Source organism: Rattus norvegicus, chromosome 5 (genome assembly GCF_021556685.1).
Source record: "Rattus norvegicus strain SHRSP/BbbUtx chromosome 5, alternate assembly SHRSP_T2T, whole genome shotgun sequence".
Taxonomy (NCBI): Eukaryota; Metazoa; Chordata; class Mammalia; order Rodentia; family Muridae; genus Rattus; species Rattus norvegicus.
Genome location: NC_141538.1, coordinates 154482810 through 154496938, shown reverse-complemented (window position 1 = coordinate 154496938; position 14129 = coordinate 154482810). Strand labels below are relative to the sequence as shown.

The window sequence follows — 14129 nt, the reverse complement described above, 5'->3', positions numbered from 1 at the left end:
AATCAGTTTGCTCTGGAGAACTTTTGTCTCAGCCTCCAGCACTGGCTAAGAGTACAGTCAGCTGATGGGTGCTGGGCACTGGCGTCCAGTCTTCAAATGCGCACAGCTAATTACATGTGTGCATATGGATAATTTAAGCATTTTAATTTGTTTTAAATGTACGGTTTGTCTGCATGCATGTATGTGCACCCCATGCGTGCCTGGAACCTGTGGAGGTCAGAACAGGGCACTGAACTCATCTGGACCTGAAGTTATAGATGGTTGGGAGCCATCAAGTGGGTTCTGGGAACTGAACCGGGGTCTTTCTAGATGAGCAGCCAGTGCTCTTAATCACGGAGTCAATTCTCCAGCCATGTATGTTTTAAATTATGTGTATGGTTTACATATATGTCTCTAGGTACGTGTTTGTGAATGCAGAATGTCATGTCCCCTACAGTTGGAATCACAGGCTGTTGTTAGGACCTAGGTGAACCATTAAGGCCTAACTGGAATGTTAAGGCCTAGGTAACAGTTACCTGGCTAGCCCACCCTAATAAGGAAACTTTCTCATATGTTTCTGCTGTTACTAAGAAGCTTCCTAATGCCAAGATTGATTGCATAGTCTGTTAAATTCTGTGCCTTTGGGAACCAATCATGATAGAAGTCAGCAGAACTGCTTTTATTTTTTTATTTTTTTATTTTTTTGGTTCTTTTTTTCGGAGCTGGGGACGGAACCCAGGGCCTTGCGCTTCCTAGGCAAGCGCTCTACCACTGAGCTAAATCCCCAACCCCTAGAACTGCTTTTATTATTACCCACAATAAGCTTGGACCAGAACGAACCACCCAACAGTGATTCCTATACCTATGTATAAGTTTTGATGGTATTTGCCTTTATAAGCTGCCCCTGGGATGGACCCCAACATAAGACAGACACCTCCACCAGTGTGAGAAACTGCTTGGAGTAAGACTTCCATTTTGAGTAGTGGTCCAGTAAAGTTTAAGTTCCCAAGACCTCCCTGGGAACTGACATCCTACTCGGCAGGAAGAGGCATGTACGTGGGTAACTGACATCCTGGTTGGCAAGTTAGGACATGAATATTAGACAAGTCCCATCCTGGTAGACAAGTTAGGACAATGAATGTTAGACAAGGCACGTCCCCTGCCACAGCTGAATACCCCAACCAATGGGAGCAGGGTAAGTGTACAACAAAGACACGTTCCTAAGGAGACCTCTATCCCTACATCCTGATTGGTGAAATAACTTGGCACAGATGTTTGTGGATTTGGGGCTTAAAACCCTGTAGGATCTTAACTCAGGGTCATGGTTCAGTTCCCAAATTTGGACCATGACCCTGGTAGACCAGTCCTGGGGCGTATGCTCAATAAACTATCCCTGTCTGGCTGAGATCCATGTCTGTGTGGTTTGTGAGGTGATGCCTGGATCCCAAGATTTGCGAGCTGCCCAGTGTGGGTGCGAGAAACTGAACTCTGATCCCTTGAAGTGCAGTATGCACTCTTAATGTCTGAGCAACCCCTCAGCTCTAACCACTGAGCCACCTCTCCAGCTCTAACCACTGAGCCACCTCTCCAGCTCTAACCATTGAGCCACCTCTCCAGCTCTAACCACTGAGCCACCTCTCTAGCTCTACCTGTTTGTTTGTTTGTTTGTTTGTTTGTTTGTTTTTGAGACAAGATTTCTCTGTGTAGTTCTGGCTGTCCTGGAACTCACTCTGTAGACCAGGCTGGCCTCAAACTCAGATCTGCCTGCCTCTGCCTATGGAGTTCTGGAATTAAAGGTATGCACCCCGCACCCTCATCCCCCACCCCTGCCTCCTGAGGTTGGTGTTATAAGAATAATTTAAAATATTAAGACTATTTTCCAGACCATGAGACTTCCAAGGTGTATATGTGGACATTAGGAGGTACTTAACTGGACCTGGTTCTCTCCTACCACATGGGTCCCAGAGATCAAACTTAGGTCACCAGAGCCATGGCTGTTTGTCCTGGACTTGGCCTAAAACTCACAGAGATCCGTCTACTTCTACTTTCCCATGTGTTTGCACATGACATGCATGTGTTTATGATGGAGACCAGAGGTCAACCTTGGCTGTATTTTCTCAGGTACCATTCATACCTTGTTTTGGGGGATTTAAAAAAAAAAAAAGATTTATTATATACAGTGTTCTCCCTGCATGTATGCCTGCAGGCCAGAAGAGGGCATCTGATCCCATTACAGATGGTTATGAGCCACCATGTGGTTGCTGAGATTTGAACTCAGGACCTCTGGAAGAGCAGTCCGTGCTCTAACTGCTGAGCCATCCCTCCAGCCAGTTACCTTGGTCTCTTGAGATAGTCTCTATCAACGGGTCTGGGACCAGGTGCTCAACAATTAGGCTGAGCTGGCTAGACGGTGAGCCTTAGGGTTCTGCCCATCTCTGACTCCCGATTGCCATGGTTACAAGCATTTGCCACCATGTCTGGCCTTCTACATGGCCCTGGGACTTGAAGTCTGTGCCTTATGCTTATCTTCCAAGCACATTACTGACTGACTTATCTCCTCACCCTTGACTTTGTGGGTGTTTGTTTGTTTGTTTGTTTTTTTGTTTGTTTGTTGAGACAGTGTCTCTCTGTGTAGCCCTGGCTGTCTTGGAATTTGCTCTGTAGACCAGGCTCTCCTTGAACTCAGAGAGATCCACCTGGCTCTGCCTCCCAAATGCCTGAGATTAAAGATGTGAGCTGCCACCCCCCACCCCAGCTCTAGACTTTGCATTCTCAATCTTTAACAGGGTCTCAAGCTGGCCTTGAACTTGTGATCTTCCTGCCTCAGCCATGCAAATGCAGAGACTAAAGACCTGTGCCACTGTGCTTGGTCATTTAGAACATTTTATATAAAAAGTGTGGTATAAGTATCTTCTTTGTTTTCCCAGATCACTGCTTCTGAGATCTATCCAGACCACCTCAGATCGCTTCTCAATCAGTATAAAACACTTAAAAGGATTCCTAGCAAGTAGTAAGAATCCAGTGGATGGGACTTTTGGGCCATTTCAAGGTGGGACCACTTCAAAGACAGCTCCTACCCACATTTACTTTCAAGTCTTTTGCATTGGTTTGGAAACAAGGTCTCTGTAGCTCAGGCTGGCCTTGAACTTGTGATCTTTCTGCCTCTGCTGCTAGAGTGCTAGGACTCACCTTTGAGTCTCCGTATGGACAAATACTCTCATTCCTCTGGAGGTAACGAGAACTGCCTTCATCTCTAAGACCTTAGAGTACTGGGTGAGAGTCAGTTTGCTCTGAGTAAATGCAGAATGAGCGAAACACGGGGCTGGAGAGGTCGCTCAGTGGTTAGAGCGCTTGCTGCTTTGAAAGAGAACTCAGTTCCCAGCACCCGCATGGTGGCTCACAGCCATCTGTAACTCCCTTTCCAAGGGATTCGACACCCACGTTTGGTCTCCTCAGGAACCAGGCTTGTGGTACCCAGACATAACACACATTCAGGCAAAATTCCCTACACAAAGAATAATAATAATATATTAAAAAAAACGTGTTTATAGAACAAAGGAAGAGAAAGAAGGAAGCTTGGAGTTGAAAGTTTGCCTGCCAGGTCCTAAACACACCTCCCTCCCATTTCAGCCTTCTCCTTCCTGGTACCTGCTACACAGATTCCAGAGAGCTCTACTGCCTCTCAGCTTCATGGCTAAGATCAAGTTTGGTGTCTAGAAGCCAGCCCCGGGCTATCTTGAGATTAATTCCCCGAGGAAGGGACTATGTCCTGTATGCCCCTTGCCTGGTTCCAGCTACTTTGCCTCCCCTTGCCAGGCCCTGGACCATATCCTATGAGCCGTCCTTCGTCAGTCCTTAGACTCCCTCCGCACTGAGGTTCGCTGCGTTCCCAGAATGGCCTCCACACAGGGCTGTATGTGAACTTGTAGGCATACGTACGACACCATGTTCGATGTTAACCAAAGGCTTTCCCCGTGTGCTGGGGCATTGATCTGCACCGACCTCTCACAAGGAGACAGGAAGGTGGTTCAGTCAGAAAATTGTGCTCTTGCTCTCTTGTTGTCTCTTTCTCTTCTCTTGCTCTTCTGTTCCCCGTCATTCCCTTACCCCTTCTCTCTCATGGCCGATCTCTACTCCTCTACTCCTCTCTCGCTGCCTTCCTCTGCCTCTACTACTCTCTTAACTACCCTCCCCATTCCCTGAATAAATTATTCTATACTATAAAAAAATTGTTTGCTTATCATGCACATAGTTTAGACAGCATCCCCAACAGCATATAAACCAGGGTGGTAGTTCACAACTGGAATCAAAGCTCTTCAGAGGTAGAGGCAAGAAGAGCAGGAGTTCAAGGTCATTCTCAGTTATAGTTTGAGGCAGACACACTGTATATAAGACCCTGTCTCAAAAACAGATAGGGTTGGAGAAATGGCTCAGTGGCTAAGAGCACTGACTGCTCTTTCAGAGGTCCTGAGTTTAATTTCTAGCAACCACATGGTGGCTCACAACCACCTGTAATGGGATCTGATGCCCTCTTCTGGTGTGTCTGAAGACAGTGACAGTGTACTCCTATAAATAGATACTTCTTTAAAAATCAAACAAACCACCCACTTCTCAGAGGGCCCTGAGGAAGTGGGCCCTGTTTAAAATTCCACTTTTACAGAATTATTAACCCATTTCACAGATGAGAAAACCAAGAGAGTTTGTAAAGGGCCAGTCCGGAACAAACACTGAGCTTGGAGCTTCACATAGTGTTTCAAGACCATAGATCTGCCAGTATGTTCACTCTCCTGGATACCAGCAGGGTAAGTAGAGTCACATGCTGGTGCAGACTGATGGCCAGTTCTCAAGGAGGGAACCCTGATTCATAGCATTTGCTAGTTTCTGTGGAATAAATACAGCCTCAGTGATTACTCTCAAGCTACCCACATGCTGTTCCCAAACTGGGTTTTCTTTTACAATTACGTGTTGTATGTACATGCATACGTGCACACGTCAAAGTCCACATGTGGAGGTAGGAGGACGAGAGCCCATGGGAGTCTGGTGTCTCCCTTCACCACACATTTAGTTTGGTTTGGTTTGGTTTAGGTTGGGTTTTTGAAACAGGTCTTGGCTTTCCTGGAACTCACTCTGTAAACCAGGCTAGTCTTGAACTCAAGAGAGAAAGAGAAAGAGAGATAGAGAGAGAGAGAGATAGAGAGAGAGAGAGAGAGAGAGAGAGAGAGAGAGAGAGAGAGAGAGAGAGAGATCCACCTGCCTCTGCCTCCCAGGTGCTGGGATTAAAGGCGTGTGCCACCATGAACCCAGTTCACCAGAGGTTTTGAATTCGGTTCAACAGGCTTGGTACCAAGCATCTTCACCCACTGAGCCATCTTGCTAACCCAAGGTTTCTCTTTGCTTTGGGCCAGTTCCTGATCCCCAATAGTGTGGGGGACAGAACTGGCAGGGGAGACCCTGTGAAAGGAGTTATTTTTAATTATAAGCATATTAATGTCTTTTAATGTCTATGTTTGGGCTGGAGAGATGGCTCAGTGGTTAAGAGCACTGGCTGCTCTTTCAGAGGACCCGGGTTCAATTCCCAGCAACCATAACTGGTTTTTTTTGTTTTTTTTGTTTTGTTTTTGTTTTGTTTTTTTCTTTTTTTCGGAGCTGGGGACCGAACCCGCAACCACAACTGTTTATAATTCTAGTTTCAAGACTTCTGACACCCTCACACAGGCAAAACACCAATGAACATAAAATAAAAATAAATGTAAAACATGTCTATGTTTAACAGTTTGCAAAATTCCTGAAAATTCCATGGTCGGCATGAGATCATTTGCAGTTCACCACTGCAGTACGTTTCTGAATAACCAGGTCCTACTGGAATGTAACACGTAGGAACCTGTGTTGTAGATGGGCTCATAAAACTGTGTGCCAATTTTGCTAGATGGCCTCTCTCCCTGTGTGGCTAACAGTCTCTGGTGCTGGCATGCAGTAGTGGGGATGCAGTCTGAGACCCTCTGCGTCTCTTTGTCTCTGTGTGTGATGTCGAAAGGTATAAGTGAGCCTGCTGTCCTTGCATTTCCCAGGGAAGCCATTCCGTCGGCTTTTGGGTTTCTTTTTGCTTTAACTCAAACTGTCAGAGCACATACAGTATTATGTGCCATGCCTGCCCCATGAGTGTAAGGAACCACGTCCCACATGCAGTCAAACAGAAGTTGCTCGATAGGGAGCAGTGTGTGGCTCTGTTGATGTGTCATTAGTGTACATATAGCCACTGTATGCTTGTCTCCTGAAAGCTGTGTAGCCGGTATGCTACACAGTATCCGACACAGCCCTAAGTCATTGAATAAACAAACCCCAGCCATGCACTGCTACGTGGAGGATCTGTCTTATTGCAGGAAGTATGCCTTCTTGGACTAACCACCACTGGGCGGGCCCACTTTCACTCTCAGTGCAGGCCCGCCTTTCTCAGGCAGAAGGCCAGAGCTCTGTGCCTACCCAAACCCTGCTAGAGTCCAGGCGCAGACTCCAGTGACAACTGTGGCTCTATACAGCTGTGCCCTGTAAGGACCCTGTGGCCAGCCATGCAGCTTTCCCAGAGACAGTCCCGGCTCTACTTGGGATCCCCATCCCCAAGAGGCACCATTTCCTCTTCCCATTTCACAGAAGAGAAAAACTGAGGCCCAAAGGAGAGTAGCATAACTAGCCTAGGAATGTAAAAGGACCAAGAAGGAAGCCATAGCAGTTCCCTTAATCTTTTCAACCTGGGCATCTTCCCTGGAGCCTCCTGAGTTTCCTCCTACCCCTAATCCTTCTCACCCAAAAGCCCAGGCTTCTTTTCTTTACTGGCTCAAGTCTGGGGTGAGCAAGGGGCTAGGCTTAGACAATCTGTCTATCTGAAATACCATGCAGTTTTAGGGTTCTTAGCTGGGGGACTGTCCGGGGATTTGAGGTTAGGTTTTGCTGCGACATGGGGGAAGCCTAGTGCAGCACAATAGGGGCTGGGAGCATTCGGGTCCCTCCCTCCCGCCTCTCCCCCTCCTACCCTCCACCCCCGTGCTCTTCTCCCATGCAATCCATCATCTCACAGACTAGGAAACCTCGGGCTGTCCAGATTGTACCAAACACCACCCTTTCTCATTGTCACCAGGTAACTATTGCAGGATGCCTGACACTCCTTGGCTGCTCAAAGCCAGTCCCTTTTCCTGGGTCTGACACCTCTCTTTGGGACTCTGCATTTTCCAACTTTCCTGGAATGCCCTGGCCATGCAGGTCCTGGGTGCAACAACTTGCTAGAAACTGCGTAGGAGAAGAAAAGGACCCCGCGGCAAGTCAGCAAGGAGGGCCTCATTCACCCAGTCCCTGGTCTTCTCCCTTTCAGTCCACGCCCTCCAGAATTGGCCCAGGCGCCCAGGCACTAGCCTGAGGCAAAGATCGCTAGATAGATCAAACATTAACTTTGCATCTGGCTCTAGCTCGGCGCTAATGGAACTGAGGGCTCAGGGACCCTCGCGCGACCAGAGCTGCGGACCACCCCCCCTCCCGCCACCTCCTTCGTGCACCTCCCCCATCTTTTCCTTCCCCCGCCCCGCACCTGTTCACCTCCGCCCGCCAGGGCCCCAACCCGCGGCCAAGGAAAAAGTTGCAAACAGAACTCCTGGCACCCCAGCTAGGAGTCTCGTAGGCTCAATCCTTGGGGTGTGCAAACGCGGCTCGGCACCCCCCTTCTCAGCCCGAGGTTCTCCGATCTTTTTCGAAGTCACCCAAAATGTGTCCCTCTAGTTCTCGCTGCGCCTGCAGCTTCCCGGGCCTTGCGCACGCCCCCGAGACCCCGGACCCCTAAATGTCCTCCCCAGGTTTATCTCTCTCCTTGCGCTTTCTCTGCTCGGCGCAAGCTGCCCAGGAGCGCACCCAACCCATCCACACTGACTTGCAGCAGCGGCGCGCCTGGGGAACCCTGTACGATCCCCTCCTGGCCACGCACACACCCACCCTAAGTGCCCAGCAAGTATCTGGGAGACTCCCCCTGCCTGGCAGCCCGCCCTTCCCCGTCCTGTGTCCCGTGTTCGCGCGCTCCCTTTGGGCACAGGGCCGGCACGCCCACCAAGCCCGTGGCTGGCCGAGTCGCGCCTCCGTGGCCCGGGGGCTGCGTTGCAAACTTTGCAGCCTCACCGTCTTCTTCCGGGCCACCATCTTCTCCAGTTTTTTGGCGATCCTCAGCAGCTCTTCTTCCAAGCCCATGTTGGTCCACGACGCTCGGTGGGGTTAGGGGCTCAGGGCAGCAGCGGGCGCCAAAGCGCGAGCGGCACGGGCCGCAAACACACCGGACACTCGAGTCCGGAGTGGGCGGGGCGCGCCCCTCCCAGCGCTGGGGGAGGGGTGGAGGGCACTAAATATAGACTTCAAGGACTGTCCGGGTAAAGATTGCCTGAGCCTGGCGGGTCGCGCCTCTGGAGGAAAGGACCAATTTGGGGAAGGGGCTCTTTTCCTCCAACTCTCCTAGGGGTGCCCCATGCTCCAGGGAAATTTGAGCATGAGGGTTCTCCGGGGGTATCAGCGCAGCTGTGGGAAGTTCAGAGCTGGGGGTTTTAACATCACTGCGCTCTCAGAGGTAGGATTTTACTTCTTTGGCTATGCCCAAGCCGGGAAAACTTGGTGAATTCATCACATTTTGGTGCAGATTCTGAAGTCGGCTCTGCCCTAACTTAGGTAGGCTCTTTAGTGCGCCCAAGGCCTGTGGTGTGCACTGACTCGGGAGGTAAGCTCAGAGCGATTTGCCCACCAGTCTTCATTTTTTCTCACTAGCTCTCAAAGAGGTGTCAGGAGCACACTCTGAAAGGCTAAGCTTTGGGTGATTCTTAGGGCGGTGCGCAGGGGGTGGGCTTGAAAGAGTAACTTTCGGTGGAGTGAATAACTGTGCCTCCCACTCTCGGCTGTGTACACATCTGCTCTTGGGTGGAAAATCTTCCAAGAATTCTCTGCAGACCTAGTTCCCCCTCCTGACAGAAAATGACCTTTCTGGGAGGGTCTCTGATGTGGAGGAGGACAGAAGAGAGCTCACGGTGTGTGAGGGTTGAAGAACTGTGAAATCTCCAAACTTTCTGAGATAACCTCGGAGAATCAAGTTTGGAGCCTGCTGCGGATACCTGCTGGTCAAGGATTTTTTTTTTCCCCCCTCATTCAACAAACCGTATCTAATCAGCTAGCAAAAAAGATCTCAGAGGCAGCAGGCCGGGTAAAATAACCATTAAAGAGGACTGTATTCATCACAGCTGGGGTGGGGAAAGGAGGGAGAGAGAGCAAGTGTAAGGCCCAGCTAGGGGCTCGTCCCCCTCCCAAGGAGTGAAATTGCTCCAGAAGGCAGAGTGGAAGTTTGGTAGGAGAAAGAGTTCTATGTAATCTTTTGTTCTATTTACTGAGCACCTACTTTGCTCCAGGTATTTCTAGCATCCAGAAGGAAGGAGACAGCTCTCCTGGAGCACTCAGCTTACAGAGCTTGGGGATGGGAGGGTCTTCGACGTGTAAGCATAAGCGGGGAGAACTGAAAAGTCTGTGGCTATAGAGTAGGGATGTGTGGCCAGCAGGGGAAGGGCGGGGCCTTCGCACCGTGTTGCCGAAGCCAGGTTTTTCTTCAGTGGGCTCCTGGGAGGCCTCTTGGCCAAAAGAAGCTTGAAGGACCCTAAGAAAACCATCCGACCTTATGCAAATAGAAGACTGAATCTCAGGAAGTGGGGTGCCTCACTGATACTCTCCTGGAATGTAGCCAGTACTGTGGAACCCATTGTATCCCCTCTGCCCACCTGTCCAAGGGAGAGGTCACAGGTACACAAGGACACACAGCTGTCATATCTCCCTGTGAGCCCTGGGGGCAGACAGGGAACTGATACCCCCAAAGGGTCCCACCATTGGTGGTAAACATTCTTTACTCTTTTTAAGATTTATGTATGTGACTACACTGTCTTCAGACAAGCCAGAAGAGGACATCAGATCTCATTACAGATGGTCGTGAGCCACCACATGGTTGCTGGGAATTGAACTCAGGTCCTCTGGAAGAGCAGATAGTGTTTTAACCACTGAGCCATCTCTCCAACCCCATTCTTTACTCTCAAAGGGACAGCACGAAGATATTTCCTAACTCACTATGCCCCTGCCTCAGCCCCCAGAGTGCTGGAATTACAGATGTGTGCCGCTGTCCCAGCAGCCTTTATGCTTTTGTGTATGTGTGTGAGAATGTACTTGGCAGCCAGAGATTAGTAGGCGTTTTTCTCAATTGCTAGCCTCCTTATTTTGAGACAGGGTCTCTCACGGAACCTGGAGCTGGTCAGCAAGCTTCTGGGGTCCCTCCAGGGTCCGCTTCCACAGAGCCAGGAGTGTGGGAGTAGACTGCATGCCCAGCTTTTTGCTTGAGCCCTGAAGATCTGAACTCACGTCCTAAGGCTTGTGTGGCAAGCACTTTCCCAACAGCCTTCTCCTCCAGTCCTTCGCTGCTGGCTGACCTCCTGCTACATTTCTCCACCTGCTATGCTTCCAGGCTCATCTCACAAACTCAGAGGGGGATGTGGTCAGGACCCTGGGAGAGTCAAGCATCCAGTCCTCAAGCTCCAGTCCAGTATGCTTTCCTGCACACCAGGGGTTCTGAACCTTGCTCCTGACGACATTTTGGATTGGCTAATTCATTGTGGTGAGATTGACCCTTGCCATGTGGGTATGTTTTGAGTGTTTTCTTGGTTCCTGGTGTGGCAATGTTGAGGGTTGACTGAGCCTTTAAGGGGTGGCGCCTAGTGGAAGGCAATTATGTGTGCTTTAAGGGAGTGAATTCTGACAAAAGTGAGTTGCTATAAAGCAAATTAAGATCACTGCACATAAGCCCTTGCTCTCTCCCTCTCTGTGATGCTGAGACAGCCTGGGCCTTTTACAGGGCATTCATGACACACTGTTTGGACTTTCCAATCACCAGAACCCTAAGCCAAATAAAGCCATTTACTGTAGAAAGCACTCAGCCTCCGTCGGTCCCTTACAACAACACAAAGAGACACTGTAACGGAGGATGCTCATGGGCACCCTGACCTCGGGGATGCCCTCTCCAGTAGGAACGCCTCGCCTTACCAAACGTCTCCTGGGGACCCACCATTCTTTACCAACATGGCCATCGCTGGGACCAGGGAAAGCGTCCCAAGTCCCAAGAGTGTCCCAGGGGATTCATCCCTCCCCCAAGAAGCCTTTATTAGAGATAAGTAAACAGTGAGTCTGAGATGAACGGAAGCTCACCTGGGGCTCAGAAACAATCCTGCTGCTTCAGGACCAAGGAACATGCCAGCCTCCAGGGTGAACAGTTCAACTCCTAGCCACGCTGCTGGCCATTCACTGGGTGCCCTCTGGCCTCCCGTTTGGCTTGGCCCACCCCCGAAGGACCCACCACCAAGTGGGTATAAAACGGAGCTATCTGTGGGTGCTGGTGGTCTGGCTTTGTAATTGAGACTGAGCAATGGTGGGATTTCTGGCCCTAGAAAGCAGACTTTCTTATCTTCCCAACACCTTTCTCCTTTTCTGGTCCCTCACTTCCCCCAGCCTTCTGATTTCATCAAGAGAAAAGTGGGAGAAACGGGATCAGTCAACCCAGACCATCCCTTTCCTTTCTGTTGAATCAAGGAAGGCAGGTGAGTCATCTTCTACTTCCAGGCTGGGGACCCCAGGGAGGGTAAGGCTGGTCTCTAAGGGAGCCATTCGGAGTAGTTTAGCCTGTCCACCACAGGCCTTGACCACCTAGATCTGGGTTGTTAACAACTGCAGTGACCAGACAGGAGACCAGCTGATGTCCGTCCTGGCCCTGAGCCCAGAGCCTTCCCTCTGCATCTGGCTCTGCTCGTTCCACGGCAGTTCTTGGGCCCAGCTTTCCAATGAGGAGCCCACACCTGCAGGACGTGTGTCTTACTCTTGTGGCATCTGTGGTACCTAGCAAAGGTCTGGACCCGAAGTTAGACTTCACTAAAGAGAATCACCAGATTGATACGTGGCTACAAGACAGTACCTGGGCGTGAATGATGGTGAGTGGACCCCACCCTGGTAGGGGGAGCACAATCCTGTATGGTGGATACTGAGGATTGTGTAACTTAACCCAGCCCAGACACTGTCAGACCTAACTCCAGAGCTGCCTGGCCCAGGACATCAGCTCCAACACAGACGGGCCAGTGTCCTTGGCAGGGTCATGGTTCCCAAAAGGTGAGCTCCCAGATCTGTGGTCTCAAGTCCCAGCACTGAATGTTGGGGTCCAGTGTGGGCCATGCAGAGGAATCAGCGAGGAGCTAGTCATGTGAGAGTTGCAGGGAACTTGCCGGGAGAACCCCAATCTTTGAACCATCTCCTTCCATGAGGCCAACCTGGGAAAAGAAAGAAGTTAAAGTTTCTTTGGTGTCTTCTCAGGGGACCGAGCGTCACACAGTCTTGGGCTAAGCAGGAAGGTGGCACCCAGCTTAACAGTGACCACCTCAGCCATAGTGTTGCCACAGAAAGAGGTCTCCCTCCCCTCTCTGCCTGTTCCTGACCAGCTCTACACTTCAAAGCATACACCAGTGCTCCTACCGGAATGTTCCTTCTACACAGAGGCAGCCGGGCAGTGGGACCGTCTTCCAGATTCCGGCCTCCCCGTCTGTAGGATCGAGTGCTCTCCGAGCTGGAAGGCAAAGGTGGCCAATTGTTACCCTGCTGCCAGCAGCCCCTCAGAGGGACCCAGGTAGACAAGCAAGGCTGGGGGTGATGGTGAAGGGAATCAGAGTCCACTAGGCCCCTAGGCTGGGTCTGCACAGGCCCTGGAGGTCTGGAACTGACCTCTCCCCAGAGGGCTCTGAGGATGTTCCCAAGTCCAGTTCTCCTCAAACTCAAGTCTAGACAAAAAGGGTTTGCAGAGAAAGGAGGCAGAGGGGTCCTGGGTTACACTTGGGGACAAGTGAAGACTTCACTGAGCCCTTAAGGATCCATGCAGGGAGGACTAAGCCCTTTCTCCTCCCACCAACCTCAGCCACCCAAGCCCCAGCCTTCTCCTCTGCTCTTCTGGCCAGACTTGAAAGCAGGTATTTGGAAGAGGAAAAGGTAAGCCACCCAACACTCAGTCCAGCCCACCACTTGGCTCCTAGAGTGAGACTATGACCCAGCTTCAGACAGGCTCAAGTGGGTAAGCCAACGAGTGCTTAGAGAGTCAGGGGACATGGTGCAGCCAAGCCTTTACCAACCTGAACCTGACGGGGAGATACACCTCAGCGGGGGTGGTTCCAGACGCCAGGCCGGGGCGGGAGGTGCCTGGTGGTTCCTGGAGGCTTTCTTCAGGGCTAGGCAGGGCTTGGCTCAGCCCCCCAGGTTCCACAGAACTGGTGAAGCTGGAGGAGGAAGATGCTGGGCTGCTCCGGTTCTCTGAGGCCTCAGGAGACTCTGATCTCAGGCTGGGAATGTCAGAACGATCTAGAACCACAAAGTGACAATGTTTTTTTTTTTTTTTTTTTTTTTTTTTTTTTTTTTTTTTTTTTTTTTTTTAGTTGCCCCACTCCCCATGTAGTACAAAGATAGAAATGGCAGGCCGGTGAGAGATGGCTCAGGAGTTAACAGCACTAGTTGCTCTTCCAGAGGTCCTGAGTTCAATTCTCAGCAACCACATGGTGGTTCGTGACCATCTATAAAGGGATCTGCTGCCCTCTTCTGGCCTGCAGGTGTATATGCAGACAGAGCACTCACATTAAAGAAGAAAAAAGTACATAAATAAAAGAAAAAGTTGAATCGCTTTCCTCTTTGCTCACTGTCCCAGCTGCCTTTGTTCTAGGATCCATCATGGTGCTTTCCCAACTCCAAGCCCCTGTACCCCAGCACTGCCCTTTAGCAGTCACGTGGTCGCCCCCAGTAGCTACGATGTAGCTCCTGCTGTTTCTATTCACCCTCTCTTCAGTCTGAGCCTTCCTGCCCATCCCCCAAGCTCCGCCTCGGCACCACCCCCTTCAGGGAGTCCTCCTAACCCACTGCCAGCTCCAATAGGATCTGCCACGCCCCCATCTCCAGGGCCCCCAAAACAAGCTCCACCCATCCAACCAACACATAGTCCAGGAGCACAGCCAGGCTCTGCTCAGAGCTGGAGAGAGCAGTCTGGGAGAACCAAACCCAGGGTAGCAGTCTTTAGTGTGCAGAGC

The 14129-nt window shown here is 50.7% G+C and overlaps 2 protein-coding genes and 1 long non-coding RNA gene across 5 annotated transcripts in view; 1 reads left to right on the top strand and 2 right to left on the bottom strand.

The window, feature by feature from the left end:
- Positions 1-8305, bottom strand: part of Tcea3 (transcription elongation factor A3) — a 32553-nt gene extending 24248 nt beyond the window's left edge. For both annotated transcript variants that reach the window (NM_001015008.2, XM_087548406.1), the window contains exon 1: positions 8134-8305. In NM_001015008.2, coding sequence (NP_001015008.1) covers positions 8134-8202 — 69 coding nt within the window. In that variant the 5' untranslated portion in view covers positions 8203-8305. The remainder of the gene's footprint in view (positions 1-8133) is intronic.
- Positions 8306-10923: 2618 nt separating this feature from the next.
- Asap3 (ArfGAP with SH3 domain, ankyrin repeat and PH domain 3) overlaps positions 10924-14129 on the bottom strand; it is a 41113-nt gene continuing 37907 nt past the window's right edge. The window contains 3 exon segments of one of the 2 annotated variants that reach the window (NM_001427661.1): positions 10924-12338; positions 12541-12631; positions 13188-13413. In NM_001427661.1, coding sequence (NP_001414590.1) covers positions 12264-12338; positions 12541-12631; positions 13188-13413 — 392 coding nt within the window. In that variant the 3' untranslated portion in view covers positions 10924-12263. 2 annotated transcript variants of the gene reach the window in all.
- Positions 12562-13730, top strand: LOC134487016 (uncharacterized). Its single transcript, XR_015621248.1, has 2 exons — positions 12562-12691; positions 12977-13730. It is a non-coding gene; the product is annotated as an uncharacterized LOC134487016 (long non-coding RNA).